The sequence below is a fragment of the Eretmochelys imbricata genome, chromosome 12 (genome assembly GCF_965152235.1).
Source record: "Eretmochelys imbricata isolate rEreImb1 chromosome 12, rEreImb1.hap1, whole genome shotgun sequence".
NCBI classification, from domain to species: domain Eukaryota; kingdom Metazoa; phylum Chordata; order Testudines; family Cheloniidae; genus Eretmochelys; species Eretmochelys imbricata.
Window position 1 is genome coordinate 4,487,940 of NC_135583.1, and position 27,059 is coordinate 4,514,998.

At 55.5% G+C, this 27,059-nt stretch overlaps 1 protein-coding gene and 1 non-coding gene across 2 annotated transcripts; both read left to right on the forward strand.

The window, feature by feature from the left end:
* The first annotated feature begins 955 nt into the window (after window positions 1-955).
* Window positions 956-25,686, forward strand: IL34 (interleukin 34). Its single transcript, XM_077831078.1, has 6 exons — window positions 956-1,331; window positions 2,042-2,145; window positions 2,990-3,067; window positions 3,991-4,164; window positions 23,444-23,582; window positions 24,241-25,686. The coding sequence occupies exons 1-6, from the start codon at window positions 1,304-1,306 to the stop codon at window positions 24,246-24,248; spliced, it is 531 nt and encodes a 176-aa protein (XP_077687204.1). The 5' UTR covers window positions 956-1,303; the 3' UTR covers window positions 24,249-25,686.
* Window positions 15,364-15,434, forward strand: TRNAG-GCC (transfer RNA glycine (anticodon GCC)). Its single transcript has one exon. It is a non-coding gene; the product is annotated as a tRNA-Gly (tRNA).
* Window positions 25,687-27,059: the final 1,373 nt, after the last annotated feature.

Sequence of the window (27,059 nt, forward strand, 5' to 3'; positions counted from 1 at the left end):
TCTAACCAGCAGCACAGATCTCTGCTGTATGATCAGAGATTGTCCTGCCCGTGGTGCAGGACTGATCCAAATGGCACCTGTGCAGATGTTGCACTGGAAATCCGTGGGGCAGAGGTCCCCAAACTGTGGGGCATGGTCCCCGAGAAGGGCACAGAGCAACATCCTTGGGTGTGGTCGGGGAGGGAGTGCCATCCAGCCCCTCCCTGCCCCCAGCTCTGCTCCGGTCCTTCCCCCAGCCATGTCCCTGGCACCCAACCCTGCGCCTGTCCCTGTCCCCAGCCTACGTGCGGCTACGCTCCTGGCTGACCTCTGCCCCCAGCGCTGGCTGCGGCTCCATTCCTAAGCCCCAGCCTTGCCCCCCCTTACCCTTGTTGATGCCCCCCGCCCCCCACAGCTGCAGCTCTGGCAGGGCGCGGACAGAGATAAGGAGGGGCACGACTTCCAAGCGTTTGGGGATCTCTGCCGTAGGGCATCAGAGGGGGGTATTTCGCCCTTGGCACAGACATTAGGAGAGCTGGCAAAGCACCAGGTACGAGTTCTGGTGATGAGGCAAGCGCAGAGCATGACAGCAGGAGCTGGCTTCCAGCCGTCCAAGACAGCATGCATGTGTCTTAGCACGCTGAGACCTGCCTAAGCCGCCACCTGAGGGACGTGCAAAAATGGTTTGATCAGTAGAAATAGATCAAACAAATTGATCCCAGCGACGTACAAAGCCCCTGAAATGCAGCCAGCTGTGGGTGGAGGGTGAGCCCCCAGCAGAGCTCGCCGGGGCTCTGTTTATTAGCGAACGGCTGAGGTGTGCTACCCCAGCTCGGCGCGCTGGCCTCTTGGCTAACGTTGGTTCCATTTGGTTTTACCTCCCGTCTCCTGTTACAGAGCCCAGCTTCAGACGCAGACGGGGCAGACGGAGGATAATACTAGCGTTGCCCCCACACGCAGCCTCGGGGATCCGCAGCCTCCAGGCCTTCACCCTAGACCCCCACGTGCAGTGGGGCTGGGTCGTTCCTTCCTCCTGGCACCTTGCGATGGGAACACGTTGGCAGCAGCTTTTCGCCCAGTTGCAGCAAACACGCACGGCACCCTAGAGAGGAGGGGAGAGCCCCTCACCCAGGGAAGGAATCGGCCTCCCTGGGCTGCAGGGAGCCTGCAGGTCCTTCCTCGGCAGCAGTGTACTGGGGCACCCCCTGGTCTCTCTCCCATGAATCGCTGCTCCCGGCACGCGGGAGGCTGTTCCCGCTGACACAGCCATTGTCATGTAGGCCGGATCGTCCATCTGCTCGCTGTCCAGACACACGCCATCAGCATGCAGTGGGGCTACGCACCCTTCCTCTGTGAGTACGATGGGGCGCTCGCTCTCCTGTCACATGCAGGGCAGGGAAAGGGGTCGGACACGCCTATGGCCCTGTTCTGGTTCGGAGAGCACCGGACCAATACCCTCACAACAGCACGGGGCCAAGACCCTTTCCCCAGGCAGCCCCTGGCTGTGCCAGCCCATTCCTGTGCCTCCCATGGGCTGGCACGCTCTGACCTGCTGTGGACCCTGGGCTGCCCCAGAGAGGGCTCTATCTGGAAAGCCAGGGCGGGGATGGCCAGAGGGCCCACGCAGGGATGCAAGGGAGGCAGCAGAGCTGTTGCCAAGCCCAGCTCACAAGCTCCTTGTTGGGGCGGATCTGGATAACAGCCGCCGAGGGTCGAAGTCCCAGCCCTGGTCCATGCACTCAGTGGGTGGGACCCAATGCTCTGTTCAGGAACCCAGCCAGGCCCTTAGCATTGGACTGGGGGGAACGTTCTCCACTCTCCCCTTCGTTCAAATGACCCTGAGCCATGGTGGCCAGGTCTCTTGCCCTGCCCTCCCCTCCCCATGCTGCTGCTTCAAAACACTGACAGATTTCCCCCTTCTCCTTCCCCTCCTCTCCCGAGCCCTGCTCTGCAGCGTAAGTCTGTTCCTCCTGGGCCCCAGCATGTGATGGGAGCCAGTTGGGGCATGGCCTTACGCTTCTCGTTCACCCTCGGGTGGGGGGGGCGGGACGGTGATTTGCAGATTTCGTGGCTGTCCTGGGGCTGGAGGCTGCAATGCAGAAGGAATGCAGGATTATCGAGGCTCTCCAGAACAAGCTGACATATCGGCAACGGCTCCAGTACATGGTAATTCTTTGCCTCTAGGCTCAGGCTACGTTACCGGTTGATTTGTGTCTCCCTTTCCAAAGGCCCAGACATGCATCTTGGGCAATAGTGCAGCCTCTGCCTTTCTGCCCCTAGCGCACTGAATGCTGGGGGCCGTGGAATCAGAACCATCTCTTGTTTCATCCCCTTTTGGCTTCTCCGGGGCCAAGATTTTCCAAACTAGCAGCCTGACGCTAACCAGCTAACTGCCCATTTTGGATGCCAGCTAGGAGCCCTGGTTTTCTAAAGTGCTGAGCCCCCAGCAGTTCCTGTTGACATTTGCCCTGCCTAGCAAGGTCCCTCCTCGGGCTGCTGGTAGGTTAATTTCCAAGCCCTGATTTAGGTGCATGACCAGGTACCCAAGTGCAAACTATTTGGCTCATTTTCAAACATCGCAGAGGGGGCTGCAGCCCCTGGAGAGGGCAAACTGGTTCATACGTGCAACTCTGCCTTCTAACAGGCAGAGTCTTCTGCCCAGCTGTGTGTCACAGGCCCTAGACTACAGGTGCCTCCTGACGATTCTCCTTTAGCTCAAGTGGTTGGGACTTGTGCTTTTGGAGCAGGAAGGTCCCCGTGGTGTACAGTGACAGTGTCACCGCATTAGGCAGCTGCACACCTGTTCTGGGTGTTACAACCCAAATTAGTTTTCAGCATTTGTTTACCCACAAGGAAACATGCCCAAGGTGCCTGGCACGGTACACGCTTCCCCATCAACTCAGGGGGAGGGGACAGGAGTGGTTGCTGATGGGGGCACAGCCCAGGAGGATCCGGGGAAGAGAGAAGCTTTTAGTTCGCCACTAGGATTTTATTTTTCTTGCCTTTGCAGAAACACTATTTCCCCATCAACTATACCGTGAATGTCCAGTTCGAAGAGGTTCTCAAGGCGGCCAACATTACCAGGCTGGTAAGGTGTCCGGTGCTCACTTTCCATCCTCACGCTGTTTACCATCCCGGTGTCCCAGCTCACCTGGGAACAGCTCTGCTGTAAGCTCCATGGTCTTTCTACAGGCGTCCTGAACAGCTGCTCCCTTAGCTCAGCTGGCCGAGACCCCAGTTCTCGGCCTCAAGGGCCATGCGTTCTAGACCAACCATACTGGCCCATGGCTTGTTCAAAATCCCTCACTGCCTCTGGGCTGGAGGTGGTAACGCAAGTGTCAGGAAAATCTTTGACATCCCAGCAAGTGCCAGGAGTGGATGGCATCTGACACCTGCCCTGGGCATTGGGGCTTTTCATCCAGGACGCTTCAACAATCATCCCTTACTGTGCACTGAAGCCGTGGCTATACCTGGTTCCCCAAGCAGGAATTGAACAGTCCTATAGCAGTGTGAACTTCTAGGGTGGTGCTTGTTTCTCCCCAGTTTCCAGCTAGGGAGCAGCTGTGAAGGTTAAATGCTGGATTGATAGGTTCCTACTAAATACCAGAGTGGGAGGGATGCTTTGAGGAGGAATCAAACTTTACAGAGGCCGGGGGTGTTGGGATCTGAATTTTGCTCACACCCAGGGGGGTCAGGATCTGGGGGCAGCTGCCAAGTCTGGGTCTAGCTTTCCCCAGGGCTTAGGGATGATCTGATCACAGGAACGAGCTGGCAAGCAGGGCCACTGAATCCAAGTAGTGCAGAGATCAAGGCACGCACCAGCCCCAGGTGCTTGCTGAGCAGAAGCTCTTGGAGGCTGCAGTGGAAAAGGCAAAGCGGCCCGTGGGCGGGGGCTGGGTGTGGGCTGTGAGGTGCTCTCCAGAGGAGCTGCTGGGGCCCAGGGCAGCAGCCCCTTAGGAGGCTCCCCCAGAGGGCGGCCGTGCGTGACCCTTGTCCCCTCGTGCTCCCCAGCGGGATCAGAACGTCAGCGAGCTGTCCCTGCGCTACCTCTGGCTCAGTGTGAACTCCCAGGTGCTGCTGAAGATCTGGGCTGTGCTGCTGGAGAGGCACCCGTCCTGGGAGTACACCCAAGATCTCTGCCAACTCTTTGAGCAGCTGGCTGAGGAGTACGAGAACTACAACCAGGTGGGGAACCTCCTGGGACCCCAGCACCCCGCCCCCTTTGGGGTTCGATTCCTGTGTCTTGCACAGTGCTCAGCAAGTGACCGTCCGGGGGCCAAACGGGAGGGCGAAGTGAAGGGGGGAGCCAGGGCAGACCCCGGTGGCCAGCGCCAGTGTGGACGTGGGGTGACTCTTGCTGTGACAGGGCAGCATGGAAAGGGGCTGGCCTGCCCCAGCCCAGGTGTGGCTGTGTCCTCCTCCTGGCTTGGCTGGTGGGTTGGGGATGCCGTGGGCAATGGGGGAGCTGAGATGCTGTTTAGGGGCCAGACGTACCCTGTGCACTTGGCACACACAGGGGCTGTACCCCACGCTCCTGTGGCCCCCGTGCCAACCGCAGGGCGGGGCTCTGTACCTGCACGCGTGAGAGATGCAGAGACCCATGGGTTGCTGGGTGTGCATGTCCTGCAGCTGCCCATGGTGCTGCACGCCCTGCCGCATTGCCCCACGCCCCGCGTCTGGCCCACTGTGTCCCCATGTCCTGCACACCACACCAGCTACATATGCTGAGTGTGCACCTGGCTCCCTGCACCCCACGCATGATCCGCTCTGCACGGCACGCTGTGCTGTGGATATGGCAGCTGGCCCACACGAGCACCTCCCTCCCCCTCCGTGTGTTTGTCCGCTCTTCAGGGCAGGGGTTTTCTATTGCTCGTTCGTACAGCGCCTAGCGTGACAGGGCCCCGATCTCACCATTAATAACAACACACACACAATGCAGGAACATCTCAGGGGGCTGGTGGCCTCCCCAGAAAACGGGTGCAGGGCAGCTGGCGGGGAGGGAGCAGTGCTGTTGCGGAGGGGGAAGCCTTGAAATCGGTGATAAAGCAAGAGCCGCATGGGAGAGAGCCAGGCCTGACGAGGGGCACCAGAGGGAGAAGGGACCCTGTAGCCACATGCTGCTCATTGCTGGGGTTTACCCATCCCTTGTGCCCTAACTAGGGTGACCGGATGTCCCGTTTTTATAGGGATAGTACCTTTTTTGGGGGACTTTTTTTATATTGACGCCTATTACCCCCCCCACCCCACCCCCTCTCCCATTTCTTCACAATTGCTCTCTGGTCACCCTAGCCCTAAGCCCAGCGGTAGAGTTACGGCCCAGGGCTAGCCTAACCATGAGCAAACTGAGGCGGCCGCAGGGAGAGAGAAGAGGAGCCTCTTATGTCCCTCTCTAGCCCCCCCAGGAGCCTGTACTGATTAACCCCAACTTCTCAGGGAGCTTCCTGTTTCCTGCTGCTTCCCTGAACCCACTTGAGGAGAGCAGGCCGTCAACTGAAGCAGCAAGAGCCAGTTAGGCCCTAAGATGCTGATATCTTCCCTCACTCAGGCCCTGCTACCAGCCTGCTTATTTCTCCCCTTCAGCTGAGTGTTGAGAGCCACTCTAGCTGGCACAGAACAGCAGCCACGAGTGAAAGAAGAAAACGCCCCTCTGGGGCAGCATTCAGAAAAAGAAAGAAAGCAAAGGAAGCTTTTCTATCTAAGCAGGAAGGAGCTCTCCTGAGATACATTGACACAAATGTTCACGGTGAGCCTTCCGGCCCCAGGGAGGATGTGAGTGGTGAGGAGATGCCTGATCTTCCAGTCAGAGTGCAGGTGACCTGGCAGCTACTGCAGCATCCATATCTCCATCTCAAGTGGATGTAACCATGCACATTCCTGAAGAAAAGTGTAGATCAGAGAAGAGTGTGGTGGAGGCGCAAGGAACAGCTGCTGCTGAGTTTAGTTCCTTGAGTCCAGATGATCCAGGACTGTGGACCCACTTGAGCAATAGCCTGAGGGACTTCCTTGTACTGCATGGGTCACAGCAAGTGAAAAACTTCATGTTCCCCAAAGACAATGAAAATAGAAGTTTCCATCCAACACATTACTGGCGTGAAATCCCCAATGGTGACAAAGTGGAGAGGCCATGGCTTATGTACTCAGAAACCCAGAATGCTGCATACTGGTTTTGTTGCAAACTCTGCCAGTCTAATGTTCCAGCCACATTGGGTTCCACAGGAACAAAGGACTGGACAAATCTGGCTAGAAATCTGGCATGCCATGAGAAGGCAGCAAATCACCAGAGAGCATTCCACAGGTGGAAAGAGCTGGAGATGAGACTAAGGTTAAAGGCCACCATGGATGATCAGCATCAAGAGAAGATTGCGTCAGAGTCTCTTTACTGGCAAAATGCTCTGAAAAGGCTCGTTGCCATTGTGAGAATGCTTGCAACCCAAAACCTAGCCCTGCATGGCACTGCAGAACAGCTGTATGTGACAAACAATGGAAACTTCCTGAAAATTGTGGAGCTAATGGCTGAGTTTGATGCTGTACTCCAGGGGCATCTAAGAAGAGTCACCACCCAAGTCGTGGCACACACACCACTACCTTGGAAAAACCATTCAAAATGAGACCATACAGTTACTGGCAACAAAAGTCAAACAGAAGATTGTGGCAGATCTGAAGTCAGCACGATATTACTCTGTTGTTCTGGACGGCACACCTGACATCAGCCATACGGAACAAATGACTTTAATGGTGCGTTTTGTAACAGCAACAGAACCTAGTGAAAATGTCCCTGCAACGGTGACTGTCAGAGCATTTTCTATAATTTATTGACATTGATGATGCTACCGGAGCTGGTATGACAAATGTGCTTCTTAAAAAGCTGGAAGATACAGGAATTGCGATAGCTGACATGGGAGGTCAGGGCTACGTTAATGGTGCCAACATGAGAGGAAAGAACAGAGGAGTGCAGACACGGATCCGAGAGTTAAACCCTCGAGTTTTTTTGTCCCATGCAGTTCTCATTCATTGAACTTGGTGGCCAGTGATGCAGCATCAGCTTCCAGTGAGGCTGCTGAATTTTTTAATGTAATTCAAAGCATCTATGTATTTTTCTCTGCATCAACTCATCGATGGCAAATTTTGAAGCAACATCTGGGAACATCCTCTCTGACACTGAAACCACTGAGTGCCACACGATGGGAAAGTTAAGTGGAGGCGATAAAGCCTATCAAACACCGAATTGGGAATCTTGCCATAATTGCCATGATGGAGGACAATGGTATGACAGGAACTGTTCATGGGAGAACAGTGGCAGAAGGAAATGGAATAACCAGAAACATACATAACTTCACATTTCTGTGTGGCTTAGTGTTGTGGCATGACATACTGTTTGAAATAAATGTTGTAAGCAAGAGACTCCAAGGTGTTGATCTTGATATATCTGGAGCAATGGAACAACTGGACAAAACAAAGTCATACCTACAGTCTTACCGGTCAGATGCGGGATTTCAAAACCTTCTGAAGAGTGCACAGAAGTTGGCAGAGGAACTTCACACTGAAGCTATTTTCCCCACCCATTCAAGAATACAAGAGTCACCGAAGAAGACGACTTTTTGATTACGAGACACGGGATAATCCCATAAGAGACCCCAAACAACTATTCAAAGTTGAATTCTTTAACCAGGTGCTAGATTGTGCAATACAGTCAGCTGAAGAACGTTTCATGCAGCTCAAGGAACACAGCAGTATATTTGGGATGTTGTAGGATATTCCAAAACTCCACACTATACCTGAAGAAGACCTACAGCAGCAATGAAGGGCACTAGAGACACATGACATGCGTGATATTGATGCGAGTGATTTAGGTGATGAACTGAAAGCCCTTTCAAGATACATTTCAGCAGGATCAACTCCAAAGGCTGTTCTGGAATATATGTGTGTAACGGAGTGTGGGGGAGTCCAGGCCCTGCACCCCTCTTCCTGGGATTCACTGAGACTCTCAGCCAGCCAGTAAAACAGAAGGTTTATTGGACAACAGGAACACAGTCCAAAACAGAGCATGTGGGTACAACCAGGACCCCTCAGTCAAGTCCTTCTGGGGGAGCAGGGAGCTTAGACCCCAGCCCTGGGGTTCCCTGCGTTCCTCCACCCAGCCCCAAACTGAAACGAAACCCACCCAGCAGGTTGCCTTCTGCAGCCTCTGTTCAAGTTCCTGGGCAGAGGTGTCACCTCCCCCTCCCCGTCCTGGCTCAGGTTACAGGCTCTCAGGTCTCCCATCCCCAGGGCACATTCCCAGGTCAACACTCCCCCCTCCCTGCTGAGTCACATCGTCACATCTCTTCCCCCTTCGAGACTGAACTGAGCGGGGTCACTGTCACCAGTGACCTGGGGAAGTTTGGGGCCCCCTCTCCGGGACAGCGCATCCACTATCAGGTTGGCGCTTCCCTTCACATGGACCACGTCCATGTCGTAATCCTGCAGGAACAGGCTCCACCTCAGGAGTTTGGCGTTGGCTCCTTTCATCTGGTGCAGCCAAGGGCTGGTCGGTGTACACGGGGAAGTGTCGCCCGAAGAGATAGGGCTCTAGTTTCTTGAGGGCCCACACCATGGCCAGGCACTCCTCTTGATGGCTGCGTAGCGTTGCTCCCGTTGTAGCAGCTTCTTGCTCAGGTACACGATGGGGTGTCTCTCCCCCTTTCCATCCTCCTGCATTAACACCACCCCCAGTCCCGTGTCTGAGGCGTCGGTGAACACCATAAAGGACTTGTCAAAGTCTGGGTTTGCCAGGACTGGGCCACTGACCAGAGCCTCCTTCAGCGCCCGGAAAGCCTCCTGGCACTGCTCGGTCCAGACCACCTTGTCTGGCTTCCCCTTCTTGCATAGCTCAGTGATGGGGGTGGCTATGGCGCTAAAGTGGGGCACAAACCTTCGGTAGTATCCTGCCATCCCAATAAAGGCTTGGACCTGCTTTTTGGTGTGGGGAGTGGGCCAGTCTCTGATCACATCCAGCTTGGCTGGTTCCGGCTTTAGGCGGCCACTCCCCACCCGATGGCCCAGGTAAGATACTTCTGCCATCCCCACCTTGCACTTCTCAGCTTTTATGGTCAGCCCACCCTCCTGGAGTCGGTCCAGCACTTGTCTAACCTGGGACACATGGTCCTCCCAGGTCTGGCTAAAGACACAGATGTCATCAATATATGCCATGGCAAAACTCTCCATCCCCCTCAGGAGCTGGTCCACTAGGCACTGGAAGGTGGCTGGTGCTTCCTTGAGACCGAAAGGCAGGGTCAGGAACTCATAGAGCCCCAGAGGGGTGATAAAGGCCGATTTCAGCCGGGCATCTGCATCCAGCGGCACTTGCCAGTAGCCCTTTGTAAGGTCCATGGTGGTAAGGTACCAAGCTCCTCCCAGCTTGTCTAGGAGCTCGTCAGGCCTGGCCATGGGGTAGGCATCAGATACAATGATGGCATTGAGCTTCCGATAGTCCACACAGAACCGGACCGACCCGTCCTTTTTGGGGACCAGCACCACCGGCGAGGCCCAAGGGCTGGCAGATGGCTGGATCACCCCCAAAGCCAGCATATCCCGGACCTCTCTTTCCAAGTCCTGAGCAGTTTTCCCTGTGACTCGGAAGGGGGAGCATCTTATCAGTGGGTGCGACCCTGTCTGCACCCGGTGGACAGTCAGATTAGTGCGTCCAGGCTGGTTGGAAAACAGCTGTTGGTACGGATGCAGCACCCCCCTGACCTCAGCTTGCTGGGCAGGGGTTAGCTGATCCGAGAGGGGAATTGTTTCCAGGGGGGAACCAGCTCTGGTCCCAGGGAGTAGATCTACTAAAGGGTCATCTCCCTGCTTCTCCCACTGTTCACACACGGCCAACACTGTACTCCCCCTGGCATAATATGGCTTCATCATATTCACATGGTACACCCGGCGGTGGTGCGCCCGGTTCGACAGCTCCACCACATAGTTTACCTCATTGAGCTGCTTGACAACCTTGAAAGGGCCCTCCCAGGCGGCCTGTAGTTTGTTCTTTCTCACGGGGATGAGAACCATCACCTGATCCCTGGTGGCATAGGCACGGGCCCGCGCCGTGTGGTCATACCAGACCTTCTGCTTCCTCTGGGCTCTGGCCAGATTCTCCCTGGCCAGGCCCATGCGTTCAGCCAGTCTCTCTCGGAAGATCAGGACATACTCCACCACTGACTCTCCGTCGGGAGTGGTCTTCCCCTCCCACTTGTCTCTCATCAGGTCCAGGGGGCCCCTTACCCTCCTTCCATATAACAGTTTGAAAGGCAAAAATCCGGTAGACTCCTGGGGCACCTCCCTGTACACGAACAGCAGGTGAGGTAAGTACTTGTCCCAATCCTGCGGGTGCTGGTGCATAAAGGTTTTCAGCATCATCTTTAGCGTCCCATTGAACCTCTCCACCAGCCCATTGGACTGGGGATGATAAGCTGAGGCCCAGTTGTGCCGGACCCCACATTTCTCCCACAAGCACCGGAGCAGGGCCGACATGAAGTTGGACCCTTGGTCTGTCAAGACTTCGTTGGGGAACTCCACTCGGCTGAAAATGGTCAGGAGCGCATCGGCCACGGTGTCTGCTTCAATGGAAGCTAAGGGCACTGCCTCGGGGTAGCGGGTGGCAAAATCTACCACCACCAGAATGTATTTCTTCCCCGACCGGGTCGTCTTGCTGAGAGGCCCCACGATGTCCATGGCCACCTTCTGGAAAGGCTCCTCTATGATGGGCAAAGGTCTCAAAGCTGCTTTCCCCTTGTCCCGGGCCTTCCCCACCCTCTGACAGGGGTCACAGGATCGGCAATATTGCCGGACAGTGGTAAAGACCCCGGGCCAGTAAAAGTTCTGTAGCAACCTCTGCCGGGTGCGCCGGATTCCCTGGTGCCCTGCGAGGGGGATGTCATGGGCCAGGTACAGGAGCTTGCGGCGATATTTCTGGGGGACCACCAGCTGCCTCCTGATCCCACAGGACTCTACTTCCCTTGTGGGAGCCCATTCTCAGTACAGGAACTCTCCTGGCAACCTCTCCTCATGGTCTGTACCACACTGAGGTCGGCCAGGTCCCTGAGCTTCCGCAAGGAGGGGTCTTTCCTCAACTCGGCCTGGAACTCAGCGGCTGGGGAAGGGATGGGGACTGGTTCCCTCTCATTGGCCGAGTCTAAGACCACAACCTCTCTGAGCCGTGCCCCTCGGCCCTCCCTCCCCACCAGGGGGGTCCTGCGCCTCCGGTGTGGTACCCTCCCCAAGGTTGGGGTGTAGTGCCCCCCGCCGGCTCTGGCTACGGGTCACAACCAGGGCGGTCTGGGGGTTGCTTGGCCAGTCCTCTAGGTCTCCCCACATCAAAACTTCAGTGGGCAGATGGTGGTGTACCCCCACATCCTTGGGGCCCTCCTTGGCCCCCCATTTCAGGTGTACTCTTGCCACGGGCACCTTAAATGGGGTCCCGCCCACCCCCGTCAGGGTCAGGTAGGTGTTGGGCACCACCCGATCTGGGGCCACCACCTCGGGCCGGGCCAGCGTCCCCTCCGCGCCCGTATCCCAGTATTCATTGACTTTCCTCCCATCCACCTCCAGGAGAACAAGGCACTCTCTCCGGAGGGACAGCCCCGCGCCCACCCTGTAAACCGAGAACCCTGAGCCCAGAGCCTCCAGCCCTCTGGCAGAGCTGGCCTGGGGTACTCTTCCCTCCTGCGCAGGTGGTAAACTGGTAGCCCCCCTTTCCTGGGCCATCTTCCCCTCGTCCAGCTGGGTCCCTACCCAGTTAACCCTGGGTAGGTTGGGTCTGCTCAGTCTGTCCCTGAACCTGGGGCACTGGGTCCGTACCTGGCCTCTCTGGCCACAGTGGTAGCAGCTCAGGTCACGTTGGTCCCCTCGAGTGGGTCAGAGGGGCCCAACGCCAGGCGTTCCCCTTTGGAGGGGGTTCTCCCTGTTTCCCCACTGGGAGGTCCCATGGTGACTCTCTCTCTGCATCGGCGGGGGCCTGTTCTTTTGGGACTCCTCCCAGCTACCCCCTGACCAACTGTTCACAAACTCGTCGGCCAGCTGCCCTGCGTGCTGGGGGTTCTCGAGCTTTTTGTCCACCAGCCACAGCCTCAGGTCGGAAGGGCACTGTTCATACAGTTGCTCCAGTACGATTAGGTCAAGCAGGTCCTCTTTAGCTTGGGCCCCAGCTGTCCACTTGCGGGCATATCCCTGCATCCGGTTGACCAGTTGTAGGTAGGTGACCTCAGGCGTTTTACGCTGACTCCGGAACCTTCTCCGGTACATCTCGGGGGTCAGCCCAAACTCACAGAGCAGGGCCTGTTTGAAGAGTTCGTAGTCCCCTGCCTCCGGCCCTGTCATCCGGCTGTACACCTCCACGGCTTTGGGGTCCAGTAAGGGGGTGAGAAACTGGAGCCTGTCTGCAGGGTCAACCCTGTGCATCTCGCAGGCATTCGCAAAGGCCGTCAGGAAGCTATCTATGTCCTCCCCCTCCTTACGCTGGGCCAGGAAGCACTTATCAAAGCTCCTTGCAGTCTTGGGTCCCCCCGCACTCACCGCAGCCGGGGCCCCACTGCTCCTCAGCCTGGCCAGCTCCAGTTCATGCTGTCTTTGTTTCTCCTTCTTCTGACGTTCCCTCTTGTTCTCCTCCTGCTCATGCTTGCATTGTTTTTCATGATCCTCGAGCTCCCTCATTTCATCTCCCTCTCCCATTCCAGCCGCCTCCGCTCCAGGGATGGGGAGCTCCGCCGGGATGATCCCCTGCTGGCTGCTGGGGTCAAGGTGCCCTCGATATTCGCTGGGCTTCCCCCACCCCTTCCCCAGGCATAGGTAGGAAGAGTCTTGGGATGTCCTCGGCAGCAGTCTGACTCCTCCCAGCCCGGTCAGGCCCCAGGGCCCACACTGCATCCACCGGGCGGCTTCCCTCAGGGACAGGGATCGGGTCCTCCAAGTGATCCCTCTCCTCCAACTGGGCAATCAGCTGTTCCTTGGTGGACCTCCCAGTGCGCAGCCCCCTCTGCCTGCACAACTCCACCGTTTAGCGTACATCTCCCTGCTGGCCACTCGCAGGCCGGGCAGCTTTCTATGGTTTCCAGGAAAAACCCCTCGTGTGCCAGTCCTTCTTGAGGTCACCACCTCTTTGCCAGGGTCGAGCTGCAGACTCCTCCGCCCCTGGGACCGCTCGCTGCAATCCCCCGGGGGACCCTGTTACTGCAAAAGTCCTCTCTGGTCACACACTTTCAGGGGTTAACCGCCCCCTGAAACCATCTCTCTCTGAAACTTCAGCACGCCTGGTCCCCGTCAATCCCCCTTCGTTTTACTGTTCCCCAGTCACTTACTGCAGGAAGCGCCGTTCACGGGGTGCAGCACATCCCACCGCTGCCACCAGTTGTCACGGAGTGTGGGGGAGTCCAGGCCCTGCACCCCTCTTCCTGGGATTCACTGAGACTCTCAGCCAGCCAGTAAAACAGAAGGTTTATTGGACAACAGGAACACAGTCCAAAACAGAGCTTGTGGGTACAACCAGGACCCCTCAGTCAAGTCCTTCTGGGAGAGCAGGGAGCTTAGACCCCAGCCCTGGGGTTCCCTGCGTTCCTCCACCCAGCCCCAAACTGAAACTAAACCCCCCGCAGCAGGTTCCCTTCTGCAGCCTCTGTTCAAGTTCCTGGGCAGAGGTGTTACCTCCTCCCTCCCCCTCCTGGCTCAGGTGACAGGCTCCCATCCCCAGGGCACATTCCCAGGTCAACACTCCCCCCTCCCTGCTGCGTCACATCATCACAATGTGCACAAATAAAATGACCACCCTCTTTCCAAATGCTTTTGTTGCTCTGCGGGTACTTCTAACACCTCCTGTAACAGTTGCCCCTGGAGAACGCAGCTTCTCCAAGCTGAAGTTAATAAAACACATCTACGCTCCACGATGACACAGGAGAAGCCAGGGCCGGCTGTAAGTTTTTTGCCGCCCCGAGCTCAGGTGGGGCTGGGGCTCGCAGGCGGCGCTGGAAGCGGAGGGAGTGATGTCACCTTCTCCCAGCGCCTGCAGGGGCTCCCCCCCCCCCACCTGCCCGGCCGCTCAGAGAAGCCCCGAGATAAGGGGTGGCACAAGGCAGCACAGCCCCAGCTCCCCGGCAGGACACTCTCTCTCCTCCCCAGGTAGTGGCTGGGCCCTGGCAGCTCAGCATCCCGGGGCTGGGGCTTCCCCTTCCCGCTGCGGCCGGGGGTGCGGCGCCCTCGCCCCGTCTAAGTGGTGCAGCTCCGAGAGCGCAACTACCCCCCCCCCCCAAAAAAAAAAAAAGGATGGCCGGAACGCCGCCCCGGGAATGTACTGCCCCGAGCCCATGTCTGCTTTGCGGGTGCCTAGAGCCGGTCCTGCGAGAGGCTGGTCGGCCTTGCAGCCATCTCAGTAGACCATGAGCTGGCCCAGACTGTGGACTTCCAGCAGGAAGCCGTTCAAATCTTTGCAACCAGGAAGGCACGGAAAGCCCCACTTTGATTATCCAAACAGATACAAATGCCAGTGTTTACTGTGCAGACAGGAAACGTGACATTTGCTGTTTAGGCGTTTTTGAAAGTGAAGTGTTTTGAACAAGGCATTTTAAGTTGTTAGTTTTCCTTTATCGGGGTAGGTGGCAGAGCCGTACCATGAGAGGAGTAGAACGGGAAGAAGGCAGAATGGCAACTTTTCAAAGTTTTGGCCCAAGCGAGGGGGCATGGGGGGCGTCATTTGAACTCCCTGCCTCAGGTGCCAAAATGTCGTGGGCCGGCCCTGCAGCCTGCTCCTGGGCGGGGGTGCAGTGACCTGGAGCGCCTTCTCGCGGCCGTACAGTCTGGAAGGAGCCCGATCCGGGCCCCAGGCTGCAGGGCAGATGCTGTGGCAATGCAGCCTTGTCAAGCAGAAGCTGAGAGGGGCCAACGCCCTCCACAGGGGCCTGGCCTGATTGTGGGGTTGCTGCCTGTGGAGGGCGATTTCCCCACTGCAGGAGGCACCCCCGAGTTCCCTGCCAGTGAGAGGCGCTCAGGGGAGCAGCGAGCTGGATCCCAGTACAGCCAGGTGCCTTCCCCTCGGCTCCTTGTGGGGTGGCTCGGGGCGAAGCCAGCAGTCATCCCAAGGGGGAGGGTGGGTGAGTGCATTGCCCAAGGGGCAGATTGCAGCCTCTCCAGTGCTGTCCTGGGCCGTGAGCTGCTTTGGCTCTCTCTGGACCGGCTGTTGGTGTCCTGAAGGTGGTTCACTCTGGCTCAGTGCTGTCTCGCCGCACAGCTGGCCCCTGTTTGCCAATGTGGCAATGCGTGGACTGCACAGGGAGAGGAAACTGTGGGAAGAGACGGGCTGCCGGTGGGGTTTCCAGCACAACTTTCTTGAAGGTTCAGCCAGCTGTGAAGAGGCTTCTGACAGCCTGTGCATTGGTGGTTCAGTGGTAGAATTCTCGCCTGCCACGCGGGAGGCCCGGGTTCGATTCCCGGCCAATGCAGCTATGTCTTTTTTCTTTCTTTTCTCTTCCGAAGCCCTGTTGAATTGCAGCCAGGGGAAGGGAGCTGCAATCTTTCTCACCCCCTGTTGTTCCCTTGTAGAAATCTTACAGGAGTTTTAAGGACTCACATGTGGTTATCCTGTAACTCGGATCTGTTCAATCATGGGCTGTGAGCCTAGGCTTGCTCAGAGCTTTGGGCTATTTTAGCCCCGAAGGGAACCCAGGTTTTGTGATCACTGGCATGGCGGGCTGAGTAGGTACCCCATCGTATTAATACGGCAGCGTGCTGCTCTGGCTCTGTGGCCTTCAGCTAAATGAAAACCCTGAGCATTTGTCATTAAAAATCCCAGGGAATTATTCCTGGCCAAATCCCCTTGCAAAAATGCCCCCCAGTTGCTGTCCCTGGTCTAGATCCAAACATGGTGCTGTTGCTATTCTTTATATGGAAAGAGTGGCCCAGATTAGGACTGGGCACTGGATAAACTGAAAATAAAAAACCGTCCCTGCCGCAAAGAGCTTCCAAGCTGTACAGAAATCTGATTTCTCTGCGTTGGCTGGGGAGTGAGCCCTGTCTCCAGTGTGGGAGATGCTGGTTCTCCCACAGGCAAGAGAAGAATATACTCCTCCCTTATGTCAGTGAGCGCCAGGTGAGGTCCAAGATGGTGGCTCAGCAGTAGAATTCTTGATCTGATACTTGGCAGGCCGGGGTTTAATTCACAGCTGATAAAAGTGGCTTTTTATTAACGTCCTGTCTCTCTGTACAACCCCGCTGCAGGACCACAATGGAGCCGACTGACAAAAACTCAAGCATTGTCTTTGCATTTGAGAAACGCCCTTTGTTCAGGGACCCGCCTTGGTTGTCACTGACCGGAGTCCAGAAGAGCTGACTTGCAAAGAGAAACGGTGCCTCACCCATTTGTCCTGTTAGCACCTTGGGGTCGCCACCTGGCAGCTGTAGCCCCGTGAGCTGTGATCCTCTCAGATCTCCAGTATGGCGAGGACTGGAGCTGGTCTGTACCGAGGACCGGCCAGGGCGAGGCAGGACCATCTGGCAGCCTCCCTTTGAGTTAGCCTTGAGCCAGGGCCACAGCCTAATGCTCAGGGCAGGTGTTGGGAGAGGGGAAATGGGGGTGCTGACCAATTGTGCTCATTAAAGATCCCACAGCCTGTTTCCCTAGCATAGCTGTGGGGACCTCGGTGTCGTGGCTAAATTCCAGTGGGGGTGGGTGCCTCTTGCAGCCCAGCAATTCCTCCTGCAGATTCCAGGGGTTTAGGTACTGTTTTCCTTGTGGCATTTCTGCAGCTGCTGTTAGCTAGCAGCTGCAGTCCACTCCAGAGGTGGCTGCGTATTAGTGCTGGGTGAAGTGGTTTGTAACTTTGAGATGCTCCTGCGTGGCAGTTAAGCAGTTGGGGGCGTCAGTCGTGGCATAGTGACAGGCCCTCCTACACTTCTCAGCGGTGTGAACTGTGCCTGGTCATCACAATGCAGCGTTAACTCTGAAGCCCAATGATGACAATCAAGAGACAGTGCTAATCTCACTGCTGATCATTTTCGTAGAAACCCTCAGCTGTTGGGAGCTGTGCACCCTGATTTAGACAAGTCTGTTATTGTCCTTAACGACTTTGGGTGTGTGTCTATACAGATGAGAAGTGTGGAGGATGCCTCTCTAATTAGGATATCATCATTCAGGAATGCTGTACCCAATTCACTTCTACTGTGGTAGAAAAATTCTCTCCTAGTACCTAGACAAACTTTGCAGCTTAGCTTATCTTTTTTTCTTTTTTTTTTTAAATGGCTTTTATGGGAGAGGCTGAGGTTTTAATCGACATTCCCATCCTGCAGGGCTCTGTGTGCGACCCAGGGGCTAATTTCTGCATTGTTCAGGAACGGGGCTGGCCTTAGGGAAAACGGCACCCTGGGCGAACTTGCATTTTGATGCCCCTGACCCCCGTGTGTCCCCTTTGCTCCAATGCCCCCCTTCACTCTCAACCTCTGCCCCCCTCCTGCACCCCAACACCTGCCCCCTCCCGTGTCCCTAACCCCTGCACTGTGCCCCCGTCACTCCTACTCCTTGCACCTCCGTCCTGAGCCCCTAACCTCTGCCCTGTGCATGTCCCCATACCCAACCCCTGCACCCCCCTCCTGCACCCCAACACCTGCCCCCTCCCATGTCCTAACCCCTGCACTGTGCCCCCTTCACCCCAAATCCAGCACCTGCCTGAGCCCCTAACCCCTGCCCTGTGCCCCCAACCCCTGCACCTCCCTCCTGCACCCACGTGGGGAAACTGACCTAGATGCACAAAGCAGCTGGCACTGCTCTCGCTCCCCCACTGGACTGCTGCTCCTCCGCCCCCCGCACCCTAGGGGGCTGAGCCTGTGAGGGGGGAGCAAGGAGCTGTCAGGGCTCCCTGCATCCAGGTCACTTTCCCTGCCGGCTGCGTAAGGGGAGGGCAGGAGAGCAGCAGCTCCTGATGTCTCGGCCCAGCCCAGGTGGAGAAGTGACCTGGATGCAGGGAGCCCTGGTGTGTGTGTTGGGGGGACTGCGTGAAGGGGTGTGTGTGTGGGTGCGTGTGTGTTGGGGGGGAGCATGTGTGCACCCGAGTGAGTGAGTGCGCTGTCTCTTTAAGAAAGCACTCAGGGGCAGGAGCCTGAACTTGGCTTGTTCAGACACAAGCAGCCGCCAGCAGCTCCAGCCCCAGAGAGGCAGCAGTGCACACAGATTCCCCCGTCCCGTCACCCCAGCTTAGGGGAAATCGGTACACCGGGGGGGGGACAGGACACCCCGCCATCAGCCCCCACCGAGCAGTCAGGAGGACGCTCCCAGTCCAGAGGGGCTAGACAAATTGGAGGATTGGGCCAAAAGAAATCTGATGAGGTTCAATAAGGATAAGTGCAGGGTCCTGCACTTAGGACGGAAGAATCCAATGCACAGCTACAGACTAGGGATCGAATGGCTAGGCAGCAGTTCTGCGGAAAAGGACCTAGGGGTGACAGTGGACGAGAAGCTGGATATGAGTCAGCAGTGTGCCCTTGTTGCCAAGAAGGCCAATGGCATTTTGGGGTGTATAAGTAGGGGCACTGCCAGCAGATCGAGGGATGTGATCGTTCCCCTCTATTCGACTTTGGTGAGGCCTCATCTGGAGTACTGTGTCCAGTTTTGGGCCCCACACTACAAGAAGGATGGGGATAAATTGGAGAGAGTCCAGCGAAGGGCAACAAAAATGATTAGGGGACTGGAACACATGACTTATGAGGAGAGGCTGAGGGAACTGGGATTGTTTAGTCTGCAGAAGAGACGAATGAGGGGGGATTTGATAGTTGCTTTTAACTACCTGAGAGGTGGTTCCAGAGAGGATGGTTCTAGACTATTCTCAGTGGTAGAAGAGGACAGGACAAGGAGTAATGGTCTCAAGTTGCAGTGGGGGAGGTTTAGGTTGGATATTAGGAAAAACTTTTTCACTAGGAGGGTGGTGAAACACTGGAATGGGTTCCCTAGGGAGGTGGTAGAATCTCCTTCCTTAGAAGTTTTTAAGGTCAGGCTTGACAAAGCCCTGGCTGGGATGATTTAGTTGGGGACTGGTCCTGCTTTGAGCAGGGGGTGGACTAGATGACCTCCTGAGGTCCCTTCCAACCCTGATATTCCATGATTCTATGAGGGGCAACTCCAGGGACGAATGGAGGGCAAATCAAACGCGTGTCTCAGGTATGGGAGCTACAAATTTAGCCACTGGACCACCAACGCACCCTCTGGGTTATGTCTCTGCTGACTTCCCCGCCTGGCCTGGTTCTGTCACCCAGTGATGGGTGAAGGGCCTCACCGAGGTGGGAGAGGGGACCTGCAAACACTACAGCTAGTGCCTGATGCCCAGTGCCATTGATGGCCAGAAAAGCAGGCCCGGGCCATCCCCTTAGAGGTGATCTGAAAGTGCAGACAGGGTGTCTCATGCTCTCCCTCGCCGCTCTCTCCAGGAATGCCAGGGGTGGGTCGGTCACTATGGTTTGTTCATTTCTTGTGTTCTTACCATGGGAGTGCTAGGAATGTCAGCTGGGGTGTCCTGTGAAGGCCTCCAATAAGAACGGGCAGCTCTTCCAGCCCTACTCTGAAGGGGTTGGGCGCTGAATGATTCATGGGGCTGGCTGTTCACTCCACTGCTTGAGTGAGCTAGTGTAAACTCCTCAGGCATTCTAACACCGTACCCCTAGAGTCACAGACCGTCCCCTTGGGTACACCGATCTGTCTTGCCACCCAGGTAAACTTATCTTTGTGATAGATGGTCCCTTACACCAAAGATCACAGCAATATTCAGGTTACTTTGCCAGGTCAGTTGCTCTTTAGATCTCACACCAAAGACAATGCTTGTAGCCAATCCTATAATAAACTGTCTAGAGATTTATTATACAGGAAAAAAGGAAATAAATTATTTACAGGTTAAAGCAGGTAAACCTATATGCACACAAATGAGTTCCAAACTTAAGTTTCAAAAAGTAATAAAAGGTCTATATGATAAGCAAGCTGTATCTGTCCTTCAGGGCTAACCCAAGCCAAGCACTGGGGATCTTTTGCTTCTGCTTAGTAATCCTTGTCCCCAGTTCCTCCTTGTTTGCCTCCCCCTCTTTTACCCCCCTGAAATTGCAAACTCAAAGGTTAGGAGGAATTCACTTGCAAGTCTCCTCTTCGTTGTGTTGAGAGGGGAGAGCAATCAACAAAGTCTTTTTGTCCTCTTTGATGTTCCAATATAGTTTGGGATGGACCTTCCATGTGGTGCAGGACATGCACGGTCTCCAAGAGACATGTTTTCACGCTAGTTAATGTCTCTCTCCTGTCTGGTGATTTACGCAGTCACAGAGGCTCACAATGCAACTGCTCAGATATTACCTTATAATATGGGCTACAGAGAGATTATAATATAATATGCTATACGGGAGATTAATGCAGGCATCAATTCACAAGCATTCAATAAAGTCTAAACACTAAGCACATTTTAATACCTCTTTTAACAATACTAATGCGCAGGTGAGCCAGACTGAGCCCAGTTAGGTATCTGTCAGCATTCATGTGAGTTGTGGGGACCTTGGCATGACCTTGGGGGTCACACGCAGCTGGTCAAAATCATTTAAAATATGCAATTTCAGTGACATTTTTCATCAACGTTTCAAACATGGACACAAAAGGGTGACCTTCCTGGTGAAAGTTATAGTGAATATTTTGCCCTGTTGTCTGACCAGCTAAAAAGATGATAAAATTCTGACACATGTTCATTGAAATTTTGACCCAATTAAAAAACAAACAAAAATTCATGTAATTGTCATGAAAATTTCTGCCCAAACTGTGCTCTGGTTTTCAGTGAGAGCCACTGAATTTTTAATGTAAAGAAGAAAGGAAAAAAACCACTTTTTAAAAGGAAAATGTTCATTGCCAGCGCTCCTTTATCCATCAGCCGGAACCAAAGAAGGGCAGAAAGCCCGTCTTGTTTGGGGATTTTGGCAGATCATCTTTGACATTTCTAGATGACGGTGACTCATGTGAGCGAAACATCAAACCGCAAGTGAAAGAAACTCTTCACGGCTGCAGCATTGGTTCTTCTGTGGCAATACTGTCCCCTGCGACATCGGAGGCTCAGTTTGATTCTCAGCTGCTGAGAATGACATTTTTTTAGTGTCCTGTCTCTGTACAATCCTGCTGCAGGACCCTGGTGGACCTGACTGACGAAGATACAAGCATTGTCTTTGCATTCGGGTAATGCCTGTTGTTCAGGGGCCTGCCTTTCTGTCACTGACCCTCCACCATAACTGACTTTCAAAGAGAAACGGTGCTTCACCCACAAGTCCTAGTAGCACCAGTAAATGGTGCCACCGCCCCTGAGCTGTCCTCCTGTCAGATCCCCTTTGGGGACCAGCCAGCTGGCAGCCTCCCCTTTAAGTCGGTCTTGAACCAGTGCCTCAGCCTATGCTCAGGGGCCAGGTGCTGGCCATTGGGAGAGGGGAAATGGAGGTGCTGATTAAAGATCCCACAGCCCATTTCAGAAGCAAGGAACCTGGCTAAATTGCAGTGTGGGTGCGTGCCTTCGGCTGCCCCGGGCTTTCCTCTTGCGTTTCCTGCGTGGCAGGGGAGAATTCTCCCCCGCACCCTCTTGCTGGGCACCATTGAGCTGCTGTTTTCCTACTACACAGTCCTGGTCTGTTTCAGACTCTACCATCCAGTGGTGGATTCATGGTTCCCCTCTCTTCAGGATTGTCTAGGTTAGGAACAGAGACCAAAGTTAGGCCAGGGTAAACTAGGATGTGAGCTCACCCAAATGCCTAAACTAGAAAACTCCGACAGGCCCAGGGGCTCCACAATCACTGAGCTTAGCGTCACTTTCAAGATGACTTCTAAGGCGAGACCTGTCAGCTGACATGTTCCCTTTATTATGTGTCTATGGAGAAGGATCAAGAGGGTACTTGGGTTCCTGAGTGGGTTTTCTTGTCTTAGTATCATGAATCTCATATCTGGTGTTTTCTGGTTCTGTAGGAGGCCTTGGATGAGAACTGGCGTGGCAGCTCTTAGCCCTAAACTGAAGGAGTATTATTGTCCTTACATCTGTGCGTGGGAAGCAGATGGGAAGTGAGGGAATACTCAGAATTGTAATTCAGGAATCATGTATCCAGTCACTTCTAAAGTGGTAGAAAAATGCTCGACACCTGCGCAAAGCTAGCAAACATGTAGATGTGAACAAAAAGAAGCTGAAAACAAGGAGTTGAAACAAGCTAAGAATCACTTTCCCCTCCCTCCAACTTCAAATGTGGTGGAAAAATTTGGTCAGCCTGATCTGAAGTTCTGCTATTCTGGCCAGTCTGTCTGTGTGGGTGTTTGTTTTAGCAGCTGAGGATTGTGATGAAAGCTCCAGGCCTGTTGTTCGGGTGGTTTCTAAATGTCTCTGCGGACGTCCAACTGAGCGGGAGGTGACTTTGGAAGGACAAGGAGCCTGGGTGGAGAGCTGAAGCAGTGCTGCTGGTTTGTGTAGTCAAGACCCCGAAGTCTGTCTGAAAGCGTCGGTTCACGGCTGGAGCTTTGGTGGTTCTCTGTTGCTCTTTCAGGCTGGGACTAGATTAGGGCCTGGTCTACACAGCGTTTGTCTCAGTATAAGTGTGTCGGCTGTGTGTGTGGCCAGGGGGGCAGTGTTTGACTGGTGTCGGTATACCAGTGTAAGCCATGGGGTAGGTACCTTGTCCCAGTCTGGCCCCCCTCTCCAAACAGGAATAATCTATCTGGTGTAGACACCGGTGAACCTACCGCTGCAGCTGCACTGGGGGTTGTCCTCTGTTGCCTGTGCCAAACTTGTGTGTAGACAGCTGCTAGGCTCGGACGGTCTGACCTTTTCAGTCACGTGCGTAGCTGGGCGGCACCTCCGTAGGCAACGTACAGAAACGAAACGGGGTCTCCACACGGCGTGACCTCGCCCACACAGGGCTGGTGAGGTCACGCCATTTGGAGGACGCCATTCGACAGAGCAGAACGGCACGGGGCCTGATGCCTTCCTGGTGTGGAGGGGAGTGGATGGAGTCGTCCTGGGGGTGGGATCTAGCCCGCCAGCGCTGTTCTCAGCGGCGTTAGCTCGGTCGAGCCAGCCTACGGGCCTGCCCGCACATGAAGTCGCCCTGCAGGAGCAGTCACCTTGCCTCATTCTGGAAAAACTTTCACATGTAGCCGCGTCCTGAGTGGTTTGGAAACCCCACTTAGCACCAGTGCGGACTCGGGTTAACACCGTACACTCGAGTCTAGGCTTCAGCTCGGTTTAGCGCGTGGTAAAGTGCCATTGCCCTGCCTTGACTAGAGCTGGGGGAGGTGCTAACAAGATGGAGCTGGGTGACTCCGTCCAACATCCCACCTTTAAATCCCGCTCTAGGTCTGGGAGCTGTGCAGTTCAGGCCCGCAAGGGGTGGGGGGTGTGACGCGCCAGGCGGCGGGCGGGGGAAGGGGTCTTGGGAGCAAGCCAGTCACTCCCCTGCATGTGTGTTGTTTCTGCAGGGGAATGTGGACGCAAATGTTCAGGGCGTGGTAGAGCAGGTTCTCACTGGCGACGCAGGGAGCAGCCAGAAGGCCGTGCCCCCCAAAGCCCTGCTGGATAACTGCGTCAAGGTCATGTGGCTGCTGTACAGCGAATCATGTGAGTAGAGATCCTTTCCAGGGAAGCATGGAGGGAGGAATGAGCCAAGGCAGCTCCCAGCTCACGAAGGGGGCTGTCTGGGGGAGGTGAGCCGTCCATGCTCCGGTAGGGAAATCCCAGCCTGCGGATCACTCTGGCGTTGCTCCCAGGCGATGGGCAAGGTCAGTGGAAACGCCCTAAAAGTGGGGGGCCACAGGTGCCTGAACCGTGGCCCCACCCCCAATGCCATGCTGCCCCTAAAGCACCGCCCTGCACCACCCTTTCTCCCGGAGGCCCCGCCCTTGCACCACCCCTTCTCCTGGAATCCACACCCCCTTCTCGCTCATCTCCACCCCTCCCCTCATTGCTCGCCCTTACGGCCAGTAAAAGACGGGGGGCCATGGCCCCTGGCGCCCCTGTTCTGGCACCCCTGGCCATGGGCAGTGCAGATCAGCAGAGAGGCTGTGAACGCACCGGGAGAGCAGATCTGCAGGGTACAGAGGGCCCTTTGCATGCTGTGACAGCTGCCCATCCAGCATGTTCCCTGTCCCGTGAGCTGGGCACACAGACGTGTGGAAAATGGGTCTAGCTCAGGCATTCTGGGTGGCTGGATGGAGGGCCACTCAGCCGACCTGTTGGCTGCGTTAGTGACGGACGCCTCGGCTCTCTCCTGCCTCAGGTAAATAGGATTCTGCCTATGATCAGGAAGGGACCGTGGCCATTTCCTCCCTCTCTCCATGCCCTCTGCGCTGCCTCGGCATGTGATCTCTGTTGTCACGCTGCCTGTCTGCTTGTGCCCCACAATCCCAGCTTCTGTGTTGCGTTGTGCCTGCCATCTCCCCAGGGCCCAGAGGAAGCCAGCACCCTACGAAGCATCTTCCAAGGTGCCCAGCAGTGGGAGCTTTGCCTTGCTCTCCCAGGGAAGAATGAGAGCAAAGACAGAGGAAGGGGAGTGCAGAGGAGTGGATTTTCTCTACCAGAGCCGGGGGATAAGCTCAGGAAATCTTTCTGGCACGGGGAATCCGGGGAAGGCGGTGGCTTCTCCTGCCATGAACAGGCTGCATTTGTGTCGCTCTGAGGGTGCGGCTATGTGTTGCTCCCCGTGCTCCCCACCAGAATAGAGACCCGAGGGCCAGCTCTGCAGCAGCAATGGAGACTTGCGGCTCATTCACGCCTGCCTCAGCAAGGGATTTTCTCACAAGGGTTGTCAGAGAGAGAGAGAGAGCGTGATTCACTATGTAACCTGGCCTGGGGCGTGTTGGCCTCAACGCATGCCTGAGTCAGGACGCACAGCTGGTACACCGCAGCCCCTGCAGAGAAGAGCCACTGGAGGGTGCTCCCTGGAGACTGCTGTGACTGGGTTGGCAGCTTTGCGGCAGGGACGTTCCAACCCCTGAATGTTTAACACAAAGATGCTGTAGCTGGAACATCCCCGCTCGGCTTGGCCTCACCTGGGGACCAAAGAGGAAAGGAGCATCGGGCCACGGAGCGAGTGGGACAAGGGGCTTTGGACCCCGTGTACGAGGGAGCCACCTACAGGGACACTTTCCATCCCACCCCAGCGCTGGTGCATGTGAATGCAGGGCCAGGCCTGCGGAGCCAGAGGAGCTGAGAGTGCCAACAGCAATCTGCCCTCAGACTCTTCCTAGAGCTTGTTGTGTTGCGGTTCCTCTCCTGAGCGAGCTGATGGATGATGGAGCCGTGCACCTGCAATATGTGCCCATTGATCTAATCCTAGTTCTAAAATGCCTGCCACCATTGTCACCCAGCACCTTAGAGCTCATGACCAGGCCCTTGGGCTGCCTTGTCTGTTCTTTTGCTGGCTCCAGCCTAGGGCTAGGGCACCCGGAGACATGTATCTCCCTTTGACCCGCGTCTCCCTGCCCTTTTAGAAGACGTTCTCTGCTCCTGTTTTCAGTGCTGCCAACTCGTGTGGTTTGGTCACATATCTTACGACATGTTTTCTTTAAAGCCCCAAGCCCTGGAATCACCATATAAATGCACCTTGTCAGCTTGCATTAACCAAAAAAGCTGGTCTCTAGCTCTCCTGGTCACAGCTGAGCTTGTAAATGTGTCCCCTACAGGCTCCAATGCCAATAAATGCAATAAAGAGCAAGCGAACCCAGCTCTAAATGTGTCGAATTTAAAGTCTCATGATTCATGGGATCAGGGAACCCCTTGGATGTCATGTGTCCTCCCTCCCGCCTGCTGGGAGACTCGTTGGCCACGTCTCTCATGCTGCCCAGGCCATGTGCTGGGGCTGAATGGTTTCCGGGCAGGCTAAGCAGCAAGGGCTGTCCTGACCCTCCCCCATCACACAGAGCTGTTTTGCGTCCAGAAGCTGAAGTGCTTTTCAAAGGGAAATCTGTAGATGCGGGAGGACTGGGCTGTGTCTGCTCCAGCCAACTTTGTAGCTGTAATTCTCCACCAACTGGAGCAACAGTGGAAGCTGCCGTGTAAATGGCGCAGGGGCGCTTTGCGCTTTGTGCCGTCTAACTCCACCTTGAGCATGGCTAGAGGACACCGTCATAGAAATGCCCAAGTCCTCCCTATACTGCGGCTTTCGTCGCAGGCACCGCTGGTGGAGAATGATGTCAAAGTTTGCCTGCTAAGTCAAGCCAGAGAGGAAAGAGAGAGGGTTTGCAACACTGATGCACGACAAGAGGGAGCAGCATACAGGGCGTTGGCCATAGAAGCTTTGCGTCTGATGGAAACATTGGTCCCCGGGGTTAGCCTGGCTCGTGAAGGTGGCAAATGGCAGATCACCACTGCTGAACCACGACTACCGTTCCGTGCTGTTGGCTGCCCTGTAACTGGTTCCCTGGAAAGCGCTGACTCCTCAGATGGCCCGAGGGCTGAGCATGTCTCACAGACCTGGAGGGAGCATTTGACCCGCACAAACAGGAATTGGGTTTGAACCGAAGTTGCAGCTGCCTCCCTCCATATGGTCGTTGGCTTTAGTGTAGAGGGGCCGTCTGTCCAGGTGTGGTGGCCGGGAAGTGAGATGACAGCCGTGGTACAGGCTGGTAGCAGGTGCTGTGGCTCATGTGGAGAGTCCAGGGCCTGCATGTTAACAAGACACCTCAACTTTTAGGTGCCCAATTGAAGCCCCTTTGAAGGGCCAGATGTTCAGAAAGGGCTGACCACACCCTGATCTCTTTAAGGCATCTCCATCGGGCCCCCAAAGGGTGGGTCACCCCACACTAGTCAGGAGTGAAACTTGACGCCTTGATGTCTCGTCTCTCTCCCAAATCCAGGGACTTGTTTCCCACAACTCCAGGCTCATCAGGGCGCCACACTGCCACTCACGTTGCTCATGGAGAAGCAGATTCAACAAGGGATGGGGCTGGGCGGGGGAATTTCTCAAGTTGTTATTGAACATAAAGAGTAAGATGCAGCCCGTTGCCAAAGAATTGCGTAGCAATAAATGGTTCGGGAGCGTGGCTGGAGCTGAAATGGCCTTGTCTGAATCTAGCTGAAGTGCGAGACAGCCTCCGC

What these genes read in the sequence shown, in the direction of transcription:
- IL34 (XM_077831078.1), top strand. Translation starts at nt 1,304, where the DNA reads ATGCAGTGGGGCTACGCACCCTTCCTCT. An exon ending in GGGCTACGCACCCTTCCTCT is followed by an intron (nt 1,332 to 2,041) that starts GTGAGTACGATG and finishes GGTGATTTGCAG; the next exon opens with ATTTCGTGGCTGTCCTGGGG. An exon ending in GGCAACGGCTCCAGTACATG is followed by an intron (nt 2,146 to 2,989) that starts GTAATTCTTTGC and finishes TTGCCTTTGCAG; the next exon opens with AAACACTATTTCCCCATCAA.